Consider the following 15,765-nt stretch of genomic DNA (forward strand, 5'->3'; position numbering starts at 1 on the left):
TGCTCCCAATAAAGCGATTTATAAACAAGATGGGGTTTTTACCTGACAGTGTGGAAATATTTTTCTCTGTAAGATACTTGTTTCAATATCTGCCATGAGAATATCCCTTTAAATGATGCAGAGGATTAAGATATGGTTTACTCACTCAACACCCACTCCAACTGCAACATTTCATGCATGTTCCTAAATGGCACTCACAAAAGTCTTCCCCATATCACACTACCAAAACAAAATTATAATAAATTAATAGGTCTCCCCTGGAAAGCAGTGCTTCTGCACTGAGCAGGACTACCCTCATTAAAGTTGACAATAATAAAAAATAATAATCATCATAAAAATAATCATAACAAAAGTTTAAAAATGGCACCTTATAGTTTTCATTTGTTTGAACTTATTACTGTTCAAAATAACAGATAAGAGGTTTTTATTTACAACCTATAGGAATAAGAAACATGTTAATATATTCAAAGTATGCATGAGAAATCTTTTACAAATTTATGTTGGTTTAAAACATTAAAGGAAAGCTGATGCAAGTTAACAACATATGATTAGAGTTACCATTTATATTCCTTATTAGGAGTCAAATCACTCTTTTTTTTATCATCATAAACCTGTTACCAATTAACCTATTCAAAATGAATTTTATAAAAGTAATTATGTTCCTTTTTCCTTATAGAGTCAACAGGGAGGGCATTGTTAATGGAGATATCGACAAAAATGGGTGATTATCGTCCGAGAGTTGCTCGGCAAACAATTGCAAGAATAGATCTGAAAGGGGAACAATTTACTTGTGGAAGACTCGAAACTTTACGGCATTTTTGTTTTATCTTATCTAACAATGTGTTGTTCTTATCCAAAGCTTATCATTAATGTTAGAAGTTTCTGTGTTACTCTTAATAAAAGAAACTCTTTTTTGAGGAAACAGTGAAAACTAGGTGTGGTTATAATATGGTCACAAAATGAAAGTTAATCGGCAAGTGATTAATAAATTCATGGCATTCCTTTCTATCCATCTGATATTTCCTCGTCCAGACATTTTTTCAAAGTGTATTAGTTTATAGTCACATGTAAAAGCAAACAGCAAATTGAAGATTTGCAAAATGTGTCTATGTTGTCTCCGTCTATTCGCAATTAATGATTAGTCAGCTAATGACCTACATTACGGTCATAGTCATAGGAGGCGGGGGGGTGGGGAGGGCTGCAGCCCCCCCAACCAAATATTTTTGTGAAAACTCATGCCATATGCTGAGAATTTTCGGGCACCTACTGAAAGAAAAATAATTTGCAATGTGTTTTTCAATGGTTAAACTTATATTATTATTATCATTATTATTTTAACAATTTCCCCAATTATTATATCCAATGTGGAAGGGTAATAACACGGAAAATGATTGTATGTTATTGGCATGCGATGTAATAATCAATGCATGCCTTTATGATATGCACATTAACATGATGAACTCACGCGTAGCGCACAAAAAATTGTGGTCATATTTTTCGGGCAAGTCGTTTCAGGCCCCCCCCCCAATCAAATTGGGCTCCTACGTCTATGATTACAGTAAAGAGCTTCTTCCAAATATTTATCAAAAGTAACTAAACATAACTCCCATTCTTTTTTTTTCTTTTTTTTAAGTTTAACTATATTAATCATGTTTTTTGTTTATTAGCCTATGTTAACCATTTTCATAGGCAGAGATGCGACGTCAACCACCTAAACATTGCCGATCTTTGACTTTTGATAAGATTAATCAGAAGAATAACAAACTTATTACTTGGTTCATTTTCAGTCAACCAGAAGTGATGCAAAAGACAAAAGATAAAGCAACATATTAAAAATACCCTCAACACACCTTGTTGGAATTGCTGAATTCTTACAAAACTCAGAAGAAATGAAACTATTATTTAGCTCACTTGCGGTTTAAGCGAAAACAAAACAACGACCTTCAAAACAAAGCATTACCTGTAGCGTTACCTTCCTACCGATGAATATTAATGCCACACATCAACAAGTTTAGAAGTTTTGATGACAAAGCAGTTCAAAGTACTCACAGGGATTTGCTTGTAAAATCTGCAATGAAGTGAAATTTGATTGAGATTATATCCAATGTCCAACACTATACAAACATAACTTCAGCTACATCACTATGCAACTGTAATTTAACATCATTAATCTTAAGCTCAACCGAATAGACTTTGTCAGATCTGTGAGTATTCGTCAATAAGTAACCTAGCTCATGACTGGGAGGTTAACTTTTCATTATAACAAGGAAGTATTATTATTCAGTCTGTACATATTGTTGGGGGAAATGAAAAAATTTCACCTGATCACACATAATTAATGTTACTGGCAGTAATCACTACTGAGATAAGAGTCAACATGGCAACAGAGTATTGAAACCTTATACCATGTGACACAAAACAAATTCAATCCGACCTTGATTTTTGAACAGCTAAAAGGTTTCATGTGTTGAGTGACGAGTGCAATTTTTTTTTTTAACCTCAATTGCATTGTGGGAAATGCTTAGTTACAAGGACAAGCAGATTTTTACATGGAAAAAGGTTAAATGACCTCAGTATTGCCCCAAAAATATGCTAGAAAGTCTGAAAATGGTCACCAATGCTCAAATTTAAAGACACATTTTAATTTTGCTATAAAAGTATATTTATCAACAATCCTTGGTGGCTGGGAGATATTTAGATGTTTAGAACCTTCAGGAAAAGTACTGTGATTTAACATTTTCCAGCACTTTTACTGCTTAACAGTTGGGGCCAAATACTGATGACCGACAATTCTATTTTTGGTTCTAGATATTCTTTGCTAGATCAGATTAGGCCAAAAAGGGGGACACTTGTCATACCTAGCTATTACATAGATCTGGGCAAATATTTCCATCTGTCAAATTACCATTTATTTTTCCAGTTTCTTTAAAATGCAACTCAAGCTTATATGATAAAGATACTCTTTCAACTTTATATATATATATTGTGAAACATTGAATGCCAAGATGTTTAACATTGAGCAAAGCATCACTACTGCCTATTAAAAGTTCCCCCACCTTGTTTTACTCGTGAACATTTGCTAGACACAGTAATTTCATATATCAAATAGGTTTGGTCCATTCCAAGTACTTAAGATCAATCAATGTTTAACATACCAAGATACACTTATCGTTATGACAAAGCAACCCCACAGCTTTCCAAAATGGCTTTGAAAAACAGTTCACAAGTTCTTTCCTCGGATTTCTGTTACTTATTTTCTTATAGTTTTACAAAAGCCTGCTCTTTGTAAAGGTTACATATTTGTATATTCTCCCTTGGTATTCCAAAGAGAGATGTGACCATGTGACTACACTGAGCACAGGCCACTTTTCCATTGTGAGTAATTGCTAGAGGCATATGCTACCTGGAATAATTTTGTTACATCTTTCCAAATGGGCTTTGAAGAACAGTTTACATGCTCGTTCTTTTAACTTTCTGTTTGGCAAGTTTTTAAACAAGGAAGTCACAGCTCAATGTGAGGTAATATTGTTCCTCTTGTCAGGAAGTATTCCATTCCTGTCTACCACCATTTTTCAGTTAGAATGTTTTCCTTTGGAATTCCTTGTTTCTGTAAGATCTCTTCAAATGAGTCAATCATGGGAGGGGGTCCACACACCATACAGAGCAAAGAATTGTGATTCAGCCTCGTTATAGACGAACGTAAGTCATCCTCTGATATCCTGCGTTCTGTTAAAAAATTAAGCAAATGAATTAAGTTTTTACTACGACCGTTTTATATACTTATAAGCAGGGCAGAGATCCAGATGGGTGTGGGGTGTACACAGAATTTTTTTTTATAATAAAATTACTTATTAGCACAATCTTGCATGTAGACCCTAATCATAGACCTACCTGTAAATTAATAGCCCAAATATATGTCCATCTAATATTTTTACTTTATCTGAAGTTTGAAGCCCTCAACCCACTATCTCAGAGCCACACACCCTCCATTAGAAAGTCCTATACTAGCCCTTGACAGTAAAACTTCTTGGCAACTGAGTGGGATTTGCATTGTGTATTCTTTGAGCATTTTCTTACACACTACAGGTTCAAGACCTACATAAAAAAAAAATAGGTCGCCAAAGTTTTTACAGTGGGTCACAAGCTGGGTAGCAGAAAGTAAACATTTTGATTGGTAAACTATGTTTCCAAATATTGGATGGTCAAGTTACTCCCTGTCACATGGTCATTTGTTTCCCAAATTTGGTAAAGGTGTGTGCGGGTTGCTGTTGTTTACTAACTTTCAGTCGATATGCAACAAAACCGATGAAAAGGATATATTCTAGTAGCAGACAATGTGTCAATTATATGGGAAGGACAAATTAATCCACACTATCAGTTGAAAACCTCATCTGAATAATTTGTCCCTAACTCGAGATATGGTGGATTTAATGTAACCTATTTTGACTGGCTTAGAAACCGTTGATTTGTCCAGGAGTGGATCACGGTCGGTGGTCTGTGATGTCACCACGGTAGCTGTTCTTCAAAATCTTTGCTTTCCTATTATAATCTTCCTGTTGATAAATATCCTTGAAATGTGCTACCACTAAGAACATTTGCTTTATACTGTAGCTCGTCAATGTTCTCTGTATTTAGAATTTAATCCAATGCAACCTTTTGTAGAAATATTATATTCCTCTGTGGATGAGTGACATAAATATAACACAGAAAAAAATATATAAAAAAATCAGCTGAATTTCTATGATAACATCCATTCAATCCGATGTTACCAGATGCATTCACACAATAACATCAAATTTTTGAAAAGTTTGTATATTCGCAATTCCAAAATACAGTACAGTGATTTTGACCACAGGAAGCAGAAGTTTACTAAGTAAACAACTTCAGTCACTAGTAGATCCCTTTAATATGCAGTTCAATCATTGTACCCCAAGGAAGTATGCATTAGATCATTTAGTCTGGGGGGGGGGTTCAAGAATTGTCATAAAGAAATATGGTTCATGTTCCTTTTTTGAAAGACTACTTTGGACATGTTTCCTTCAGGATAGATTTAGTTGAGAGTTAAATCACAGCGTACGAGGACATTCTTTTATCTCTTGAGCCTGGCTCAACTATTGTATTTGATGTAAGGTTTCATTCAAAAATAGATCATTTCTTACCTATGACATTTTCAGTTTTCTTTAGTTCTTGAATGCTGCCATCTTTCCCCCTGGTGATAAAATACTTGGATGATATTTCATTGGGATGTTGTTTGACCATTTCTGATATGGATTCCTAAAAGGATATAAACAGCAGAGTATTACAGTTATGTTAAATACAATGGCAACAGATAGTGTGTAACAACCAACGATAATGGCAGCAAATAACATTAAGTGTCTTAGAATTTATCCTAATTGTTCGACAACAAACTATTACCTATATCAATAAACAACAAACTATTACAATTATGTTAAATACCATGGTAACAGATATTGTGTAGCAACCATCGATGATGGCGCCAAATAACATTAAGTGTCTTAGAATTTATCCAAATATTTTCTGTCTGAAAGAAATAACAGCAAGAATAAGAAATAAAAAAGTAAGTAAGTCATCTAATTCTCAAATCATTGCATACAGGTTTACATTTCTGTGAAAACTTTGCTATGCACTGGTACCACAGTTTCTGTTTAATGCACTTTCACTATATAAATATTTGACATACTGAATAATCATATGATATAGCAAACTCAATTTAAGCAAACAGGTTAATGTTGCTAATCCTTGTTGCTAATCCATAAAACTTGACAGGGGATTAGTAGTGGGTGTAGGATCAAGATGGGACTGAACATACCTTTTTTATTAAACATTAAGATAAACCTGGTCAGCTTTAATAACCATGTTCCTTTCCGCCATTTCACATTACTTGAGCAATGTTTTACATGATGAAGTATATGGATAGCTCTCTTGAATGGCATTATTAGTCAGTTAATGGCTTCTAAATTTAACAGTAACACTGTCTTCAGTCCCAAATCGCATATGCAAAATAGGTTAGTCTAGCTAACTTTTCATAGAAAGTGAGGTATTAGTTTATGCTACGCTTTGATATTTGTTGGGAATAGTGACAGACTTTTTGAAGATATTTTGCATCATAATTCAGAATAGATTCTGTTCAAGCTATTTACTGGACAGAGAAGTTACGTTGTTTTTAATGATAACTATGCTGTGAAATTATGGTCCTACAAAGAAAAAACTATACTTTATAATCATAAAATTATTTATCTGTCTTACCCTGAAAATAAGTTCATTTGGTACTGAGGCACTGTATAGCAATTCGGTTACACCTGGTTTATAGACACCATTGACATTCTTGCATTGACGATGAAAACCACAGACTCGGTTTAAGACAGAGAAAATTGGATTGATGCCAATCCCCCCTGCAATTAATAGTAGATTCCAAGATGGACTGTCTGACTGAGGATCATACAGCAATTGATCCCCACCCACTCTTAGGGAGACCTTTGAACCAACAGTACACTGCCAAAAAAAAAAAACAACAACAACAGGAGAAAAAGGAGATTAAAGGGTGTGAAGACTCACGCAAAAAGAAACGTCTAATGCCGGTAATCTGACCTAGTTTCGAATGAGGTGTAACAGAAGTGTTAGACACCACCATCGATCGCAGAAAATACACACACACACCTTGCTACCATCGGTAATTAGACACTAGTATACAGTCAGTACATACAGCTGCGGTCAATACCCACAGCAAAGTGTACAAACAACCCAGCGATGGACATCTCAGGTCCAGCTAAAGATAACAAGGTATCACGTTTCATTACTGTACTGTCTGCATTTTGTAGCGACACGAACAAAACATCACTTGCAAGCAACGAATGCGGTTTGGGGCGAGTCTTCAATGCCTTTAATAGTTCTAACCGTTGGTTAATAGCAGCAGTTTCTGACGATTTTGAAGAAAACAAATACTGGTTTAGGTTAAAATCCCAAAGGAAAGTAGCTCATAGCTTGACTTATCAATTTTCATTACAACTCATATCACAGTAAAAGATTAAAAAAAAACTTTGAAATTTTCCAGTTTGCCAATTACATCTGATTTAATACTACTTATATGAAAAATTGTCTGGTGGAGGAAGTGCTGAGAAATGAACAGTATCACTTGATCCTTTCCTGATCAAACTTCACTAGTCGGCACAAATTTTCATCAAGAATGGTTACGTTTTGGTAAAGATGTCAACAAAATGCAAAAAGTTCCTTAAGAGTAAGACAAGCTTTATTCAACTTCAAACCGGTGTGCTGTGGGTAAAGGTGGTGGCATTTGAAGCAATGAGGCTTAGCAATTGGGAGATTCAGGTTTTGATCCCCGGCCGGGTCATAATAAGGGTGAACATCTAACCTGTGATATCTCCCACACTTTGAAAAGAGTTTTCTTTGCTGTTTGAGGAAGTTGTTTCGTTTCGTTTCGTTTCGTTTATTTTCACTTTTTTTCTTTTTTACAATTACATTCACAATAATGTATAATACCAATGTCAAAGAAAGAAAAAAAGCATGGAAAATCTGAAAAAGCTACGCTTGTACACTCATAAAGTGCAGATTCACCATGAACAAATTAAATACAATACGCTAACTACCCCCCCCCCCTCCACTTCCCGAACGGTTACCACACATTTCTCTATCACATACAACATTGATGATGGTTTAAATAGATTCTTCTGTATAGTGGAAGCACTATCCAAGCATTAAGCATTAAAGCAAAACTTTTAACATTTCTTCAAAACAGAGAAAATACTTCAGAACTGATATATGTTCTTTCCACTCTTTGAAGTAAAAACAAAAACTACAATAGCACCAATTTTTTTTTTAGGCAAAGTTCAGAATGGATCTTTTTGAACTTTTATTGTAACTCCACAGCATTACGAAACAAAATGTTACCTTTGTATGCACCCACATTGCAGGCTGGTGTTCACTCTTTTTAACAGCCAATCCTAAAGTGCCATTTTCTGTTAGTTGATCGGGTGATGTGTACATGGAAAATCCCCCAACTCTCTCTACACCAGGAACAACAAAATCAACCCTGACAAAACAAAAAATTAAAAAAAAAATTGTTATTGACAAATATGGCATTAACCAGAGATCTGAATGGACACCCCAGTGGAAAAAACAAAATTAAACACATCAAACTTTTTTATATGAAAATTATGATAAAAGAAGGAAGAATGAAAACAAAAGAGTACATGCACATCAACTTTCTTCATTTTTCCAACACCAAGGCTGTTAATCCTATTTCTCGTTAAAGCTCTGCAAACAAAAACGAAATTAGCAGAAAATAAATGATCAATATAAAAGGACCACTTACCATTGGCCAGCTTTAAAGGTAAAGTCATTGGCTGTAACCTTCAAGGTCAACAGTTTCACAGATTCTGAGGCATCTGAAATGGACATGACTTCAGCTTCTGAAACTGACTGAAAGAAAGTGAAAGATGCAAACGTTTAAGGATAGTGACTGGCTTACATCAAAAACTGAAAACGCTGAGACAAAGTAACTGCAAAAAAAGTACTGTGTCTTTGGAAAAAAAACTGAGACAATTATAACTGTATTTATATTTGATAGGATGAAGCCCAGTGGACATGCTTATGGCAAAAAAATCACAGACTTTGACTGATTGTTTGCAACAATACAGCTTGGCAAACCAACTGCCACTCAGGAACAAGTGAATTTCTTGTTTTAACCCTTCATGTTTATAAATGTCCCAAACTAACTATGTGTAAAAGTTTTCACACAAGACCTGCATAATTAGGAAACCCAACAAAAGACTTGGTAGGATAAATTCTAAGACACTTAATGTTATTTGGCGCCATCATCGATGGTTGATACACACCATCTGTTACCATGGTATATAACATAAGGCAATAGCTTCACACTGCTTCACATAAGATCTAAAAGTGTCGAGATAACAACAGAAAATCTTCGACATAATCCACCGAATTGAAGCAATATTTACTGTTTCGAAGAACAATGAAAATATTTTTTCTCCATGTGCTGAATTGACACAATTATTCACAAAAAGCAACAGCCTACAATTATTCTTACTTAGTCTGATCAAATGACCCTAGCCTATACTTGACTAGAGTTACAAAATGGAACATAAGACAGTCATCGTCTACTCAAAGGGTTATTTGACAAGGCTAACAGAGTTAATATTTCCTCTTATATTAAAGGAGAGATGAAAGGATCAATATATTTAATATATAGTTGGGAAATCAAATAAGAGAAGTTGACTTCAAAAAGAGTAAACATGTCACGTTAAATACTACATGGCTGAACAACTTACCTTTTGACGAAAGTTTTCAGCTGTTCTTTCCACATGGCTTGACATCATAATCTTCTTAATTCCTGGCTGAACCCTGCATCTGTCAAGGAAACCAACAAAATCCCAAATTATAAGTTATTTCCTAAATGACTCAACCAAACCTGTTTATCAGGCCATCATTACACCAGATGTTTTATTAAGTCACTTATCTATTGTAGGATAACAGTCCTATAGTTCTCCTCAAGCAAGTTAGGTAACAGAGGAATCTGGTCAAATGAAAGTGAAGTGTTCTTACTTCATAATCACTACATCTTCTGCACAATCACAGACTACATTAATCTTTACAGATACACATTAAAACCATGAAAATAAAAGTGTTAGATTTGAGCCACAACTCGCATGTTCCAACAAAGATTTCCAATATTTTCACATAAAAGGCTCTCTATCACTCAAATGCAATTTCCAAATCATCAAACAGCCATAAATGGATAGCCAATATTATGTAGTAGATACCACAACAGATCTCAACTGTACATTACAATGAAATCCTGGAAGAAGCTAATTAAATCCAAATAAATAAAATAATTAAAAATGAAACTTGTAATTTGAATAACAAAGACTGTCACAAGAGGCACTAACATCGGAAATTTGGGAGAATGGAGAGGGACGTTGGAACAAAAAAACTGAAATTCCTTACATGTACTTATCTTAAAAACACAATGGGAAAAGGAATTGATCATAAAGGGATTTGGATTATATTACCTGTGCTCATTGAGGGCCAGTGTTCCATGCTAGGCCTAGGTCCATATTTATGTTGTGGCTACATGAGTCACCAAACCAATATTGTGTTGCCCTAAGTAAGACTAATTTAATTCAGTAGCACTTAAGTCAGTCTATGTTACAATACAACTGCCAAAGGAAACAACTTTACAGTAACTATCTTACAGTAACTTAGACTTAGAGTTAGACATAGCCTAAGGTTCAGTCCAACCAATACAACATAGTAGTAGTACTGGTTAAATACTTATATGGATGATAGGGTTGATCTTGAACAAAAACTAATAACTAGCGTTAACACACAAAACACGACAACTTAAGGCTACACTAAAGTTAGGCCTCAAGCATCTAACACAAACAGTGGTTAGCCCTGACGAAATTAGACTAACTTAGGCCTATCCCAGGCCTAAATGAGTTGCAACGCTGGTGTGGGCATACTATAATGTTTATGCCTACAGAATGTTTATAGAAAATTTTTAGACTTGCTACTTATGTTATGATGGTACCCCTTAATGCTTAATTGCAGAATACCCCGCAACTCTTGGGATTCCCCCTAAGACGAAGGTAAACATCACTTGAAAGCTTTCGAAAAAAGTTCACCCAAACAAAATAGAAGAACGAGACTGCTTAGTTGCTCATACTCGTAGCGAATGTGGACCTGTCATACAGTATACAGATGCAGTTTAGTAAAACGTTTTGTTGTTACGAAACTGTCAGGATTATATGGTAAGTGTTCCATGTAGACGTACAAGATGCAGGGCCTGACAAACACATAAAGGTGACATGGGAGGTTTCAGTCTGGGCGGATAGGGGACATGTGACTTGTTTTCAAGGGGGAAAGCACGATTTTGACGACTGACTGGTGTGTTCGGTTATGAAATTTATTTGAATTACTTACATTATATATCAAGGCAGGCTGATCGAAGCTGGCCAACATACCGCTGATGAACCGCTGAAAAATTAACACAGTCTACCTCGATTAGGGTATAATAGGTCATGCAGTTGCACACCCAGTCGAGCTTTCCAAGAAGCAAAAAAAGGTATCTCGAAAAACCACCGTTGCTTAACTGTAGCTGCGGAGGTTGGTTGATTGGATCATGGAGGTAAAAACAGATTGGATCAAAGGCTGACCGCAAATTATGTGAAATATGCGGAAAATGTTGTGAGCAGCACAAACTTTATGTTTCTGAGACCGAAGGGACAGGAGGAAGTAGACAGAAATGGCGAAGTTTTCAGTCTGTTAATATTAAGGAATTAAATTATGGCGCAAATGTACCTCATTATTGAGGCTCAGTGACTTTATATGATCCCATTAATTGTTTAATTTTAACCAAAAAAATATTGGTGCCATCAAATTACCATAAAAAATGGATGTAAGGAACATTATTCTGTCATTGTAATGACATTTCATGGTAATCGAAGCGGTTCCACTAGCCAGCAGGCAAGCGTATTCCGGCAGCGCCCTCAGAAAATCAATGCAAAGTACTACACTAAACAAGGAAATAAGGAAAATAAACGATCCCATTCAATTGTTTATAACTTCAACCAAAAAATATTTGTGCCATCAAATGACCATCAAAAATGGATGTAGCAAACATTATTCGTTCGTTTTCATGACATTTCATGACAATCGAAGTGGTTCTACTACCACCAGGAGTGCGTATTCCGGCGGCGCCCTCATCGAATCAAACAAAAAAATACTACAATAAACAAGGAAATAAGAAGTATGATTTCTCCCATTTAACCCCGTGAAAATTGTGTGCCATCATAATTATGACCATCATAAATGAACAATGGGACATAATCTTTTGTTTCCATGATATTCACATACAGTCGAAGTTTCTCTACACTGAAGCCAGCAGGCCAGGCGTATTCATGCGGCGCCCTCATCATTGAATAAATAATACTACTATACTAAACAGCGAAAATAGCCAAAATGACAACTCCCATTAATTTCTAATTTAAACAGGTAAAAGTTTTTTTGCCATCACAAGACCATCATAAACGAATGTAATAGATATTATTCTGTCGTTGACATTTGGTGATAAGCGAAGTGGTTCTACTAGCCAGCCAGCAGGCGCCGTATTCCGGCACTCGGCGAAATCGAATCGATGACAAAGTGCTAATTTAGACATGAACATCTAAATCATGAAAATTATGAAAATCGTGAAAATCATGAAAATCATGAAGAGCACTAGTAACCGCTGCGCCACTGTATCTGCTGAGAAATAAGCTTCGTAATGTAAGCAAGAACACATCGTCGCCCCGCACTCTCGTCGCCCCGAAATGGAGGTTTTCTCTTTTGACACGATTTTCAGATCAGATTCACAATAGCTCCAACAGTTTGCATAGCAACTGACTGAACTTTGCAGCTTATTGCAACCTCAAATGTTGTATTGGCTCATATAGTTTATGCAAAGAGGCTGGGCTTCAACACCACCCTACAAAAGGCTTCAATCTTCTGTTATATCCTAATTTAAATTACTTAATTAATTTGTGAGAATTTTTATTTTCTCTGTTTTCCTGCAGTATATTTGCATTGACTCTCGATGAGGCCCCTGTGTGAAAACGCCTGCCTGCTGACATCTAGAACCACAAAAACCAAGAAACGAAAGAATAATGTCTCATACATTCGTATATCGTAATGGTATATAATGGTCATTTTATCACACAACATTTCTCAGGGGGTTAAATCAAGCAATAAATGGAAGTTGCCATTCTTATTATTTGTTGTTGTTGCTGTTCTGCTTGTTCCGTGTGGTACATTTTATTTTGAATCAGGTGAGGGAATTCCCTTCTCCTTCCCCACAATTGCAATCCTGTGTACGCGTACGCCACTATTGAGAATTGTTTGCACAAATCAAGGCATATGCTAAAATAGCAGACACGTTAACTCGGACTCTTCTAAGTATCATTGCAATATTATCTTATATTACCCACTTTGCTCATTCACGCAATACACGCATACTACTTTCATTATACCTACTTTTGAGTATAATTTGCTGTTTGCTAGCTCTGCCTGCCAGATTCAGTCCAATCAATCTCACGCTATTTCGTAATAACGTTTTCATCATGTGATCAATCAGGTGGTAATAATTATTCATTTAGGGGGTGTCGTCAAAAAACATTACGTCAAAGGTTTTCTGTACTAAACATATGTGATTTGGTTCACTGTAGTATTTATGTGTGCGAACGTGTGTGGATATCATAGCCATGTTACCATCAATAATACTAATAACGTAGGTAACAGGAATGTTCGAACTGTGTGTGTATTAGGTCTAACTATCAGCCCACCTTTCCTTAATTCATCGAATTGTTTAGATTATAGACGAGAATAAACCTGTTCATCATTTTCATCACCTCAATTACGGAATACAACTGAAGTAATGAAACTCTGAGTATTTGCTAGGACTATGTGAACATCTCGAGAGATAAGATTCGCAGGGGAAGTGCCATTTATCACGGATTGCAGTTACTCTATTCATATTTGTAATGGTAACGTGAGACGTTGTTGCAATGGTTAGTAATACTACTACTTTCGTTCATATGGCATATCGTAACGTTAGTTCCAGAAGTAATTTGGCATATAAGTTTCCTTTATAACGAACTATCTATTTATGCGAATCTGTATTTTTCTGGATCCAATTATATTCAATTAGGCCTAACAGTTACAACAGGCCTAGCCTACTCGTTGGGAAATACATGCATTGGGTTCGTTCATAGTCAGAAGTTTATTCCCTGCTATTTTAACAATATTTTCTATCCCAGAAATTTGTGTGCTTGCCATTACCGGAACACTTTGGGGTCTACCCTTTCATATGTAAGCCTGCAGAAAATGTCTGTCCATTTAAGATTTTTTGATATTTATACATCTAAGAAGCAGGATGATAAGTTTGCATTCCTGTTGAGTCAGGTGTCTTTGAACAGCAATTTTTTTATTTCATTTTGCCAAAATTTATATTGATTCAATTACACACTGAAAAGTTAAGGAATTGTTCACATGTATAACAATGGAAAACTTCTTAATTTTAAATGCAACATTTCTAAATTTTAATAAATACTTAAAATTACAATATCGTTTTTGTTTTACTTAATGTTTTGTAATATGGAATATTCCAGGGAATATGGAGAGGAAAGTGGAAACAACTGTATATATATTTGTTACCTTAATTTATACTGTCTAAATGTCAAAATCACAAATAAATATTATCTTTCATGTTTTTAACTTGTCTTCCATTTTCCTTTACTCAGGGAAGCATGCCCTTCCAAGGTTGGATTGGTATTCTTATTTTCCTGTTGTTGGCATCATTTGGACTTGCTTTACCAGTTCTTATTATTTTCTATGCAGTTTCATTTTTAGCTGGGTAAGTTGTCAGTCATTTATTAGGGTAAAAATGATAATTGAGTTGATAAGTTATTCTTGCCAGTTTCTATTTTATTTATACATATTTTATGTTCATTTGATGCACTTAGTGTTAACAACTATTCTCTACCCAGGGAAATGTGGACCTTTACAAATGGGGGATAGTGTGTACATGTATGCCTGCGGGTTATTTCATGTCAGATCACCAAATGGAATATACTGTACACCACAATCTCCGAATTTCTTCATAATTGTGTAATGCAATTATTATCCACAAAAAAGGCCTAATTGCTTAAAAAGTAAAGGTCCAATGTAGATGGGAAAGGTGTAAGATATCATGTAGGCTACATTAATAAATAATTGACCTTTGGACCTTCTCGTTGACCTTGGAAATGACCTTGCGGGGAACCATTTTGGTTTCTTCAAAAGTCTGAATTTTAAATTCTTTGATATTCTACCTATAATTTCAAAGAAAGGTTTTGGTTGTTTTTTTTTTCCTTTTGAATCTCTGTAACAGGCATCTGAAAAAAAGTCATCACAGCAATTTTATACAGTAATTTATAATGCAAAATACACTGAGTTACACATTGAAGATGCAGGAAAAGTGACACCGTTTGCATAATTAGTAATACAAGAGAGCATTTAACTGTGACATCACTCTCTACGCATTTCAATGTGTAACTCAGTGTATTTTGCATTCTTACATATATTTTGAAGAAACTCTGAGATGGTAGTGTATTTATCTTCAATTTTTTGGGGGGTGATTTGACATGGTATGACCCCTCCCCTCCCCAACCCCTATCCCCACTATAGTTACTATAGATTCACTATATATAATCAACTTGTTGTGACTGTACACAGTTCATGATGGGTCATTTCCAGTAAACATCAAAACAAAAGAAAGAGTTTACCCTGAGAGGTGTTTGTTTACATTTCTGCACCCTTTGCAAAGATATTTCTTGATACTCATCGCACTGCAAACTAATTGGATTTTCTTTAATGTTTGTCTAGTACAGGTACAACTTAAAAGTATCAACCTTTGTTATCTCTTCACAGACTGTGTGTATCAAATACAGTTTAGATGCCATTCGTCTTTATTGTATGCCATGGTAACAGTCCGAATGAAACGTTATCAGCTAATACTGATGGATCAATACTAATTAATGATCAATTCAAGGTCAATTGTGTGCTCCTCTATAGTGCATGTAAAAAGGTGTATTCTGGTCACTGAGTCACTGGTATCATGAAGGAGACACAAAACAAAGGAAATGTCATTGGTCTTCATAGAAATAGTGATAACTGTGTGGAACAAGTTACAAC

At 35.3% G+C, this 15,765-nt stretch overlaps 2 protein-coding genes across 7 annotated transcripts in view; one reads left to right on the forward strand and one right to left on the reverse strand.

Annotated features, from left to right (window-relative positions):
- Positions 1-1,609: 1,609 nt before the first annotated feature.
- On the reverse strand, positions 1,610-10,765 carry LOC139958709 (oxidoreductase NAD-binding domain-containing protein 1-like). Of its 6 annotated transcripts, none has more exons than XM_071955987.1 (7): positions 10,614-10,765; positions 9,327-9,405; positions 8,351-8,457; positions 7,927-8,068; positions 6,268-6,513; positions 5,160-5,274; positions 1,610-3,726 (listed from the first exon to the last, which is right to left on the reverse strand). In XM_071955987.1, exons 1-7 carry the CDS (start codon positions 10,652-10,654, stop codon positions 3,560-3,562), a joined length of 897 nt encoding a protein of 298 aa, XP_071812088.1. In that variant the 5' UTR covers positions 10,655-10,765; the 3' UTR covers positions 1,610-3,559. The 6 variants fall into 6 exon arrangements, with proteins under 6 accessions (XP_071812088.1, XP_071812092.1, XP_071812089.1 ...); XM_071955991.1 differs by having other exon boundaries at positions 10,683-10,736; XM_071955988.1 differs by having other exon boundaries at positions 10,589-10,727.
- Positions 10,766-13,267: 2,502 nt separating this feature from the next.
- The window catches only part of LOC139958962 (sorting nexin-13-like), a 41,567-nt gene continuing 39,069 nt past the window's right edge, over positions 13,268-15,765 (forward strand). The window contains exons 1-2 of the mRNA XM_071956425.1: positions 13,268-13,601; positions 14,334-14,446. Of these exons, the coding sequence (XP_071812526.1) occupies positions 13,599-13,601; positions 14,334-14,446 (116 nt within the window). The 5' untranslated portion in view covers positions 13,268-13,598. The remainder of the gene's footprint in view (positions 13,602-14,333; positions 14,447-15,765) is intronic.

This window comes from Apostichopus japonicus, chromosome 18 (genome assembly GCF_037975245.1).
Source record: "Apostichopus japonicus isolate 1M-3 chromosome 18, ASM3797524v1, whole genome shotgun sequence".
Classification (NCBI taxonomy): Eukaryota; Metazoa; Echinodermata; class Holothuroidea; order Aspidochirotida; family Stichopodidae; genus Apostichopus; species Apostichopus japonicus.